Genomic DNA, 11,832 nt, shown 5'->3' with positions numbered 1-11,832 from the left:
AGGGTCTGAAACGTATTTTACCCACACACGGCACACAGGTGTCTTTATTCACCTGATTCGGGTGTCAGGTCATCAACGGGTCAACAGGCATCAGAATGAATGTTCAAGTTTTGTGATAAATCATAATACATTTTCCAACACAAACAGGATTTGGTAGAATATGCAGAGTGCATAAATACAGTAAAATCAGATTTCTTTGTTAACCTCTGACCACTTCTGAGTGATCGAAGCGTGTTGTGTCTGCGCTGCTCTGCTGGGATTATGTAACACTTTTACATCATTTTAGTGCCAGGTGCACACAGAGATGAGTAACCGGAATGGGGAGTATTATTAATGGTATAGGAGTATTGTTGTAGCTGGTAAGAGTATTCACAAGTAGTTTTGATCTCAAATTGACAGCAAACAGCAATTACTTTCACATTATGTAAACTACAATGTCATCCAGTTCTTTTTCAGTTGTTCAATCATTGAAATCATGTTTTAGGGATTGTTAAAGATTGAAAGAGGTCAAACTGACACAGACAAACCATTGAGGTGAAATATTTATACTAACAAAGAAAACAAAAGCTAAGTTTTGCTCCAAAAACTTAAGAGATCATATTTATTATTGTCAGTAACTGAGTATAATCTTGTGTAACTGTAACTGTTGTTGTGTCACAGCCAGCAGGGGCCCCTCTCTGGGTCTGACTGGGTAAATAATTATACCTCTGGCAAATAGATTTGGACTCAATGTTTTCCTCATATTGGCCTTTGCACTGAACGTAACACTCAAAATCTACCCAAACAGAGCAGGAGGAGGAGCTGGAAGAGACACGGAAAGAGGAAGAGAAAGATAAAGACAATGCTGTACAAGTTCATCCACAGGGGGCGTTATGCAACTGTCATGAATGACGCCATAAACTCGTAAACTTGTTTATATACAAGGCCATGGCCAGTTCATCCAAGTTTAAAAGACAGAACAGTGTTCTTATCTTCATTTCTAATCCTAATTTTTTACAATGTAAATACAAATAACTATGAACTAAGACCTTAACCCCAACGTTTCCACAGATATATTGGTTTCTTATTCAATACTAAATCCTGGTAGGACATTATCAGAAATATGTCTTACTTAACCAGTTATTCTAAAATGTGCACATATTCTCATTAAAGATGCTTGAGAAATGGGCTCTTCGTATAACAAAATAGGCCTACTGTATTATGAAAATAATTGTTAAAAAGAAAAAGTACTTTACCACTTACTCCCTTGTTCCATAGCCTGTGACTGGCACATTCAGTTAAAACAACTTTTGCCAAACTTTAATTTAAAATGCTTAATTGATTTTGATCCTCCTCACAATGCATTTGCTGAGTCAGGTTGAGGCTGAGAGGTGAAAGCATGCACGCATTATCTCCGGTGCTGCTGTTGGTTTTAAAAGTGCAACATGATGCAGATGCAGACTTATATGTACCTTGCTCAACTGTATTGAATCCTTCAGCAGCACAGGCTTTCCAGTTCATTCCTACATACAGTATATTGAGAACGTTTTTATTGAGGCCTATATGTTCATGTATCATCCTCTTATACAATTGTATTCCTAAAGAAATGACAAAACACACTGTGCTGTTGACAGTTATACAAACTGACTCCAAGTGACTCTAAATGACCTTGAAGCAGGCCGCTGTGGCTGTAAATGCTTTGGCTAACTTGTTGTATGACTGTGATGTGATTTTATGTTTTAAAATGGTCTGTAACTGTGCTGTTACCTATCTTGGGCCAGGACTCTCTTGAAACATAGATTGTAATCACAATGAGACATATCCTGGTTAAATAAAGGTAACATATATTTTTTGTGATAGCAAATATTCCTTTTGTAAAACATTTTATTTTAATATGTAAACGTTTTATTTGATCAATGATCAGTTTCATGCAAATGAGCACTCCACTTGTCGTCATGTTTTAACTACAAGTTATCAGAACACTTTATTAGTCTCCCTATTAAAAAAACAAACAATCAATCTCAGAGATACCTGTTATTTGACATTTACACTCACTAAACGAAACTTCCACCATTATTCGTCTCTCCAAGGCTTACAAAGGTCTAGCCATGGGCCTCAACTCCCCTCGCCCCCTCCCACCCCCCGCTGTGTCCCTGCATCGCGATGCCTCATGGCTGCTGCTGATGATGCTGATGATGTCACCGCCGCCTCCCAGCATCCGTGCCACAGCAGCACCGCCATTTTCCCTGCTTCCAGAACGACTGACGGACAGACCGACGGCGGGCCGCTGAAGCATCCCGCACCCTTCCTCTCGCTGATCCACCCGGCCCTGACTCCTCCTCCTCCTGCTTCTCAGCACAGTCTCGATTGACGCACCCAGCGCTGCTGCTGCTGCTGCTGCTGAAGCTGAGGCTGACTCTCGGATTCTCCATGTATGGAAGCGGAGAGGACAGGTTGTAGGTTGAGCAAAGACGGAGAAAAATCCAAGCTGCTGAGGAGATCCGAGGAGGAGGCACCGGAGCATCCGGGCGCTGTTTTGAATGGGCAGAGGATTCACCCTCTGCGGTCGTCGAGTCTGAGTTGAGGTAAGACACTGCTCCTCTGAGAGGTTTTTCTTTCGGTATTGATGGGTGTCAGGCTTCGGTGAGGACGGTATTTGTGTGTGTTGATGATTATGAGGCCTTTTGTACGCGTAACGACGCTGCGTCAGGGTATTTGATTCCGCCTCTGTCAACAATTATGTTTCAATAATCAAGTCCATCTCTTAAAAAACACCCCGAATCGAGTAGGAAAACATATGATCTTATTCAAGATGTTGATGGATGTTAAATGATGAATGTTGAACTCCTTTCTGACGCAGTGTTGGATGATTTTGTGTTTGTCCCGTTTATGTTTACGCGGCCTGTCTTTGAGGTGCGGCAGGGGAAGCAAGATGGAGGAGACAATATTTACATGACTGATATATCTTTACCGCTAATGTTTCCTAAAATGTTATGAAAATATGTGTCATCCTTCATTTTTCCATGCACATACAGTATAAAGGCCTATTATAAGTATTTTAAGGATGCTTTCTTTTCCTCCATCGATTCAGACAGAGAAGATGGATGTGCTCGTCACTGCCTTGAAACAATTATCCTAGTGTTAAATCTGTCTGGTCTGGTCATTAACTGATTAAAAAAAAACATAACAGCCATCATTCTGGGATTTAACAAGAGGAACAGTGTAAGGATTTGGGCTAATAATTGTAAATATGCTGTGAAAAACATCACAGCTGATCCTAGACAGTGGTGTGTTGTTTTGAGAAGCGGGGTGATACAGTTTCAACACAAGGCCTTCATCCTAGGTGCATGAGGCCAGGGGATGCAGCCATTTTTCTGTGGAATAGCAGGGATGCTGATAATCTTCCTGCCAGATAATTTCCTAGCCATTTAGTCAGCCTGCGGGAGCTTTGTGTCTTGCTCTGACTGATAAGGGGTTTGAACATGAAGAATGTGTGTCAGTTTTAGGGGTTACATTTGGCTTTCAAGGCCCTGTTCTCCATATTCTATTACAATAAAAGCAACAGACCATAGATTATCATATTATTTATGTATTTTCCTTTATTTAGCATTCATTAAATATGTAATTTAAATGTATCACGGTGCAAAAAAAGTGCCCTGTGTCCATCTGAGAGATAGTCTATACATGTCTGTTGTTATTGAATCCCTCTCATCTTCTATTTGTTCAGGTACCAGGTGTGTGTGTGTGTGTGTGTGTGTGTGTGTGTGTGTGTGTGTGTGTGTGAGTAGCCACACAAATCTTCAGCTCTCTGCTCCCTCACACAACCTCCTGCAACATGGCGGCAGCGTCAGTAAAGGTGGCCGTGAGGGTCCGACCCTTCAACTCGAGAGAGATTGGGAAGGACAGCAAGTGCATCATTCAGATGTCAGGAAACACCACAAGTGAGTATACTCAAGTCAGTTTTAATGTACCTAGAGTTAAAAGTTAAATCCGATGGATGTGGACTTTAATGTTTACAGGGTGACCAAAACACATGTTTTAATTGGTAATTGGAATATATTAATCAAAGGTCTATCAGTAACTTTCCAACATTATGCTTTGATATTCATCCAGCCATATTTTACTGTGAATTTGTTGGTTTATTGTTACGTCACTTGGATGTTTGAGCTTCACTGTGCAGAATGATGTACATTTGGAAGCTTATGTTCACATTAATCTGCGGCAGGGGGGAACATTTCTCTTTGAACATGAATTTGTGGTCTTTAAAATCACAAAATATTTAAAGGTTGTAGTGGAAGACGACATAATTTTAGTTTACTTCTTCAGCCTTCTTGTCAGATCAAATGTACAAAAACACAAAGATATTCAACTTACTTTATTATAAAACAAGGAAAAACAGCAAAGCCTCACATTTAAGAAGATGAAAGCAGCAAATATTTAATAGTTGTGATTGAAAAAATCTTTGGTTGTGGTAAACCTTTTTAAGATATAAAGAAATAAAAATTATACTTGAAGAAAAATAAAGGGGGATATAAGACTTAAGGACAAAACATGATTAGTGGGCTGAAAACAACACATATGACACAACCCCTCTATATCATAATAGCACTACAAATAATGGGTCGTAAAAGAAAATATTGATTTATACATTTGGATGATTGCATCAAGAAATAATGTAGGTGTGATTTACTGTTAATATATACTGTGAATAATCCTTAATGTCATGTCTTTAGAGTGTGAAACCCAGCAATTGCTGTTCTTTGAAACCAACTCTTGCGGCCTGCATTGAGGCACATTTAGCATTTGAGCTCAGTTATTTGTCTGGTAGGCAGTTTTGTCATTCAGCAACAAGGGAATAGACATGGAGGCATGCAGCATCATGGCAGCCAGAGAGAGAAACAAAAGATTCAGTCAGGCCTGAGGTCAGCCAGTGTGTGTGTGTGTGTGTGTCTGTGTCTGTGTGTAGGATGTAGGGACCGTCGCAGCTATGCTCTCACCATACGAGCTGCACAGACCAAAAATACCTCCTTGTTCTGGTCGAGCCCAGACCCAGGGTCAGCTGTGTCTGCATCTTGTTCACAGCTGCTCAAAAACCCATAAGGATAATCGGGTGTAGCCGATGGTTGGAGGTCTCCCTGTGTTGTTTCTGTCTGAGTGCATGAAACAGCAGGATGTGTTTGTGCAGCTATGATAAGATGTGTCCACAGGGGGCGTTTTCTCCTGCTCAGTTCTTGTTTCATATCCTGGTGCATTTCCCATCACCTCTATTAAAAAAGGATGAACAGTGCATTTACAATGCTGCTTTTGATACTAACTGTAATAAGACCTCTCTGAACTTTGGGGAAATGATTACAAATGATGTCACCTCCTTTTGTTTATGATCTCAATATCATGATATGTGACTTTATTTTATCTTAGATTTTGGATCTCGTAATATGGTATAGATGTATCTTTTCCTAGGTTTTAGGGCTTGCTAGACTGTCTTTGCTAGTCTATAATTTAACTTTACCCTCTTAGTAATTGTATCTACAATAATTACAACAATCTAATTGTATAAATATTTTTGACAAATCACCAATGGTCAACTTTACAATATTGTTAGTGAGGGATTTGGTAAAAATGAAAGTGATTAAGATTTTCTCCATATCACCCTGCCCTATTTTGAAGCATATTTTGCTGTTATTTAGTGGTGGAAAGTATGGAGGTAACAGGGATCCAGGGGGAAGATATCGGGGGGAAATTATGCAACCAGCATCCTACTGTGGTTGGTTGGGAGAGAATGAATGTGTTTTATCAAAAGATGTATATGGTTGGTTTTGATGTTTTCACAGTTTGTGTCGTGCATTTTTTAAACCAACAGTAAATAGACGGTAATGAATTTGCAGCTAATAAGAGGGACCCATTTTCTGATGCCTCTTTTTGCTCTGTTTTAGCGATCCTGAACCCCAAACAGCCCAAAGAAAACAAGAGTTTTAACTTTGACTATTCTTACTGGTCCCACACCACGGTGAGTTTCACTGCGACACCTATTTTTAACTAAAAGTACAGATAAGGACATTCAAGATCTGCTCGAACAAGCCACTAGTAATTGATATTCAATATTGATCTACATTTCCATTTTATGCCACCTCATGGTGGTAGAAATGTGTCGATGTCTATTATAGAGCTTACTCATGCTCGGAGAAATTCTAACTCGTCCATTTCATTTTTTCCACAGCCTGAGGACATCAGCTTTGCGTCCCAGCTGCAGGTGTACAAAGACATCGGAGAGGAGATGTTGCTTCATGCCTTTGAAGGCTACAATGTGTGCATATTTGCATACGGCCAGACAGGATCGGGAAAAAGCTACACCATGATGGGACGACAGGAGCAGGACCAGGAAGGAATCATTCCTCTGGTAATACAGAGTGCAGCGCTGACCAAATATTATTAAATTGCACAAATCAAATTCCCTTTAATCATTGTGAATGAAATAAAGATAAAAGCTTTAACACACCATTGACACTCTGTTTTGTTTCAGATGTGTGAGGACCTTTTCACAAAGTTCAATGACACCAATAACGACAACAGCATGTCTTACTCTGTCGAGGTGAGTCAATTAATTTACTCTATGTTTTCCAACTTTGGAAGCTATTCTATTCCGAGTGCCTCATATATAACCCCTACCCCTCATCCATAGAGTTTTCAAGTGGTATTATTGTTGCTCTCGTTGTTACAAAGACACCTGGATCGCTTTCAGTTTTTCTTAGATCCTGCTACTAGCTCAAATTTAGAGAACTATTCAAAGATTGCAGAGGGGTAGCTGCTATTGTAGTTATATTAATTAATCATTTGTGAAACAGATTTATTCAAGTTTTAATCTTTTATTGTCCCAGGAGCAACCAGTAAAAATGATAACCAATTAATAACTAAAAATAAACTAACTAAATAAAAACGTTTAACAAGATCACCAACCCTGTGCATCCTCCAGGTGAGTTACATGGAGATCTACTGCGAGCGTGTGCGTGACCTGCTGAACCCAAAGAACAAAGGAAACCTGCGCGTCAGAGAGCACCCTCTCATGGGACCCTACGTGGAAGATCTCTCCAAACTAGCCGTCACCTCTTACAACGACATCCAGGACCTGATGGAGTCTGGAAACAAGGCCAGGTAACAGAGCGAGACTGAATGACTCCGCAGATTATACTGTGTTATTATGAAGAGATGTAGATAAGGGGTGTATGAATACATTAATCAGTCGCTGGAACCATTGATGGATGGAGCAGATAATATGAATTCATTTTTTCAGGACTGTGGCTGCTACCAACATGAACGAGACCAGCAGCCGCTCCCACGCCGTCTTCAACATCATCTTCACGCAGAAGAAACACGACATGGATTCAGAGAACACGTCAGAAAAGGTACTTATAACCAGCTCCTAACAAATAATCTGCACGACTGAAATGATGTTGTTCTGCTCCTCAGACAAACAAATCAATAATAGGAATAGTCCTATTCACCACAGCAGCCTTAGAGATGCTAAACAATGATTTGATTGCCTTTTATGACCTGAGCTGAGGCCGTTTGTGTTTTTATTATTATCGAATGAGTTAGTGTATTGTTTGATAACCACATGTAACACTTTACTGCAGTTTCAGGAAAATATGCTAGCAAAGGTAGATGTTTGATCTTTTTATACAGAGCATCTTATTTTGAAAATGTTTTGTATCATCACAGGTCAGCAAGATCAGCCTGGTGGACCTGGCTGGCAGCGAGAGAGCCGACTCCACCGGAGCCAAAGGGACCAGACTGAAGGTGAGAGGAGGAAGATGTTTTTTAGAGAGATACATAAATGTATGAATAGATGGGCAGTTCTTTATAAGACTCACTTTTATTTGCAGGAAGGAGCAAACATCAACAAATCTCTGACTACACTGGGAAAGGTTATTTCTGCTCTGGCTGAAGTGGTATGTTTTTTCACACTTCATCAAATAATTATATTTAGAAACTGTTATTTTATCGTGTCAAATTAACACATGTTGGCATTTATTTTTTAACTACCAGGACTCCGCACCAAACAAGGTCAGTATGCAATATTTAATGCAAATTAAATCCTTATTTTTATAAAATGCTTTTAACAATAATGCTTTCCGATAAGAGAATAATTTGTGTTTGTTTTGTGTGCAGAACAAGAAAAAGAAGAAGGTGGAGAATCACATCCCCTACAGAGATTCAGTTCTGACCTGGCTGCTGAGGGAGAACTTGGGTATGCACACATAATACTAATGCAAAATCTGATATAAAATATAATCATAAACCTTAGCTTTTACCAATAAAAACAAATGTTCTGTGTCAGTTTATGTATCGTCTCACTTTCTGTGTTACAGGTGGAAACTCTCGTACTGCCATGGTGGCGGCCCTCAGCCCCGCTGATATCAACTATGATGAGACCCTCAGTACCCTCCGGTGAGAAACATGTCAACAATCTGTTTCTTTCTTAATGTTCAACCTGCAGAAGAGATGTACTGATTAGACTTTTAACACCTTTACACATGTATTCTGTTATTTGCACACAATGATAGTGTTTAACAAATGCTTTTCCCCTCAGCTGTACCGTCACAGCCATTAGTTGGTCATTGTAATGCAGTATAGAGAGTCTAAGGAATCGTGCTTTATAGCTTAGTGTCCGTTTGACCTAGAAGACCTTTGTCCTTCCAGGTACGCTGATCGTGCTAAACAGATCCGCTGTAACGCTGTGATCAACGAGGACCCCAGCAACCGTCTGGTGCGTGAGCTGAAGGAGGAAGTGGCCCGCCTCAGAGACCTGCTGATGGCTCAGGGTCTGGGAGACATCATAGAGAGTGAGTGTCGCACCCACAAACACAATGCTCTGTCTCAGAAATGCTCTTACACAGGCATACACAAACATACACTTTCTGACTGTACATGCAAGACAGAGGATGACAGTTTAACTTGGAGTGAGGGTGTCTCTCACACCCATTCTCTTCTCTCCTATCAGCGTATCGCTGCACCGGCCCCGTCATCGCTGGTTTGAAATGTGTGTATAACTCGAGCAAGCCTGCGCTTTGCCACCAAAATAAATGAATCCCGAGCTGGCCTTCCTCCTCCAGCACACCAGAGATCTGAATATCAGTCCCAAGAAACTAAGTCAGACATGACATAAGTTAGGAGAGCCAGCACTTAAGTAGCATACAGCATTTAGAGCTATAGTTAGTTTCTCTTTTCTAACAAATTCTGCAAAATGGCCTCCTTTTTTCCCCATTAGATCTGGTTTCCATAGAAATATGCCCTTTTCTTCGCTTAATTCATCTAGGAAGTCCAGCCTCCTAATAAATGAATCCTCATTACAAATGTTAAATTTGCTGGGATTTTCTTTTTCACTGAGAAGCTTTGATCCATTTCGAACCTGAGCTGCCCAACACTCTGCTTTCCTGGTTCTGCAGAAACAGACAGTCGTAGTCAGCTTTTGCATAAAGCATGCTTTGTTATGCATTTTGTTTTGCAAGACATGGAAGAGAGCACTGATTTAGAGGATACCATTTTAGATTGCTGGGGCACTCTTTATTTGCATCCTGGTTCTCTGTGTGGAGCTAATTGAAGCTACGACTCAGGTGCTTGGAGGCCTGCATCCCCGGCAGCTGTGCAACCAAAGGCTGCGCTTTAAAAAACACTTGAAAACATTAAGACATGCAACACTAGTAATCTCTAGCCTGTATTTTGTCTTAATGCACTATTACTCATTCTCATGCTTGCAGGCTTGTTGAATGTGTCTACATGTATTTCAGTGTCGGAGAAAAAGCTCTAACTCTCTTCTCAGCATTTTGTGCTCTGTCAGTTTGAGTTTCCCTTTTCTCTCATTCTGCGATGGCTTTGGTAAAGATTTGACCTGCTGCTTTGATCCATTATTTGAGCTTTCTCTTCTTCTTTTGTACTCCTCCCTGTTGCCCCTACCTTTTTCCTTTTTATCCGTTTCTCTGCGTGTTCCTCTCATTCCTGATGTCTCTCTTTAATTACCTGGCGTCTGCTCCGTCCTTCCGTCCTTCTGTCCTTCCTTTTTTCCTTCCTTTTTTCCTTCCTCCTTATCTTCCTTGCTCACTCCCATGCAACGCCTCTCTTTCTGACAGACCTGAGCGATTACAAGAACTTTGTGAATAATCGCCAGGCTGTCAATCAAAGGGGTGATCTCTCCGCAGTGTCCACTGTCATGACAGGAATGAGTCCCTCCCCCTCGCTCTCGGTCCTGTCCAGTCGCGTCGGGTCCATCACCAACATCCATGACCGCATCTTCAGTCCGGCCAGCGAAGAGGCCATCGAGAGGCTCAAGGTAAGAACCATGATGCTGATATTGTTCAGGATGTGGAGAGTTAGATAATGACCTGTGGACTGACACAAGCAGAGCCGGAATGATTTAATTACAGGAAAGGTATAGAAATCTGCTGGAAAGTAAGAGTAAGTACATTTATGTGTATAAATGTAACTGTGTCTTCATTTTGCCAACAGGAAACTGAGAAAATCATTGCAGAGCTCAATGAGACATGGGAAGAGAAGCTGCGTCGTACTGAGGCCATCCGTATGGAGAGGTTGGTCACACATATTCACGCCTGATTCATGGTTTCATGAATAAATCTACAATTTATTTAAACTAAACTAAATGTTCTTATTGATTGTTTTCTCCTCAAGTTGAGTTGAGGTCTGTTGTATATGCCCATGGCTTATGGACCACTCCTGACACATTTCCTTTGTTTTCATGATCGTATGCAGCCCTGTATGTGTACAAATAATATATGTTGTTAATATTATAATTTTTGTATGGACAATCTTTGATGGTTTGACCCTTGAGATTTATTTTGACATAATGTCTTAAAGGATATATTCAGTTCTGGATTGCCAGCCAAGTGTTAATACAAACAACATATTTGTAGCCATGTTAGCATCATGTGTGTTTGCTTCCTGCAGAGAGGCCCTGCTGGCTGAGATGGGTGTTGCCATGAGAGAAGATGGAGGCACTCTGGGCGTCTTCTCTCCAAAAAAGGTAAGATGATCCTTCCTTTTGCTAAATAATTTGAATTATTTACGACATCTGTCCACAGACTTAACACGTTTGTCATTATTTCCTGTATAGACGCCTCACCTGGTCAACCTGAATGAAGACCCTCTGATGTCAGAGTGTCTGCTGTACTACATCAAAGACGGCCTCACAAAGTAATTTTTAAAATGTTTTTTAGTTTCTGAAATGTACTCAAGATATTTTGGTGTTGCTGTGAATATGTCTCTAATGGATCCTCTTCCCTCAGGGTTGGCCGTGAAAATGCCAAGACTCGTCAGGACATTGTTCTCAGCGGACATTTCATCCGAGACGAGCACTGCACCTTCACCAGCACCACGGTGCCTCTGGGGGAAGGTAGACCTGCTGCTTTCTCCTCAAAATAACAGTTTAATAAAAGTTATTGCATTAAAAACAATATTAAAAAGGAAAAATACTTATTGTGCATGGGTTTAAGACTTTGTTGTTAAAGTTATACAATGTCCTTTGACAGGATGCGTCATCATGGAGCCGTGTGAGGGCTCAGAGACGTACGTCAACGGGAAGACAGTGAGCTCCCCCACCGTCCTGCGGTCTGGTTCGTGTGAAGCTTCATATTATTTTGGTTAAAAAAAGGTGTGAATCTAAATGAACTTTACCAAGAGAGGAAACAGAGAGGGAAAGATAAAACTCTGTTACATCACAACGGCCAAAGTAAGATCATTTTCTACGATTGTGACTATTCCAAGTTTCAGTGAACATTATACTGCAGTGAAGGATCAATAACGTATCTAATACTTACTGTTTATTGTTATTATATAATGTCTATT

At 40.6% G+C, this 11,832-nt stretch overlaps 1 protein-coding gene across 7 annotated transcripts in view; it reads left to right on the top strand.

Moving 5' to 3' along the window:
• Positions 1–11,832, top strand: part of kif1ab (kinesin family member 1Ab) — a 33,720-nt gene that overhangs the window by 1,390 nt on the left and 20,498 nt on the right. For 2 of the 7 annotated variants that reach the window (XM_034103580.2, XM_034103577.2), the window contains exons 2-21: positions 2,070–2,564; positions 3,707–3,920; positions 5,913–5,986; positions 6,197–6,376; positions 6,500–6,568; positions 6,950–7,128; positions 7,268–7,379; positions 7,696–7,773; positions 7,860–7,925; positions 8,023–8,040; positions 8,146–8,224; positions 8,346–8,424; positions 8,677–8,819; positions 8,978–9,016; positions 10,104–10,303; positions 10,480–10,559; positions 10,936–11,011; positions 11,102–11,181; positions 11,274–11,380; positions 11,517–11,600. In XM_034103580.2, the coding sequence (XP_033959471.1) occupies positions 3,815–3,920; positions 5,913–5,986; positions 6,197–6,376; positions 6,500–6,568; positions 6,950–7,128; positions 7,268–7,379; positions 7,696–7,773; positions 7,860–7,925; positions 8,023–8,040; positions 8,146–8,224; positions 8,346–8,424; positions 8,677–8,819; positions 8,978–9,016; positions 10,104–10,303; positions 10,480–10,559; positions 10,936–11,011; positions 11,102–11,181; positions 11,274–11,380; positions 11,517–11,600 (1,849 nt within the window). In that variant the 5' untranslated portion in view covers positions 2,070–2,564; positions 3,707–3,814. The remainder of the gene's footprint in view (positions 1–2,069; positions 2,565–3,706; positions 3,921–5,912; positions 5,987–6,196; positions 6,377–6,499; positions 6,569–6,949; positions 7,129–7,267; positions 7,380–7,695; positions 7,774–7,859; positions 7,926–8,022; positions 8,041–8,145; positions 8,225–8,345; positions 8,425–8,676; positions 8,820–8,977; positions 9,017–10,103; positions 10,304–10,479; positions 10,560–10,935; positions 11,012–11,101; positions 11,182–11,273; positions 11,381–11,516; positions 11,601–11,832) is intronic. The other 5 variants (XM_034103576.2, XM_034103581.2, XM_034103579.2 and 2 more) reach the window with 3 other exon arrangements.

The sequence above is a fragment of the Pseudochaenichthys georgianus genome, chromosome 17 (assembly GCF_902827115.2).
Source record: "Pseudochaenichthys georgianus chromosome 17, fPseGeo1.2, whole genome shotgun sequence".
In the NCBI taxonomy this organism is placed as follows: Eukaryota; Metazoa; Chordata; class Actinopteri; order Perciformes; family Channichthyidae; genus Pseudochaenichthys; species Pseudochaenichthys georgianus.
The sequence above is the reverse complement of the archived record's forward strand: the minus strand, read 5'-3'. Positions and strand labels throughout refer to the sequence as shown.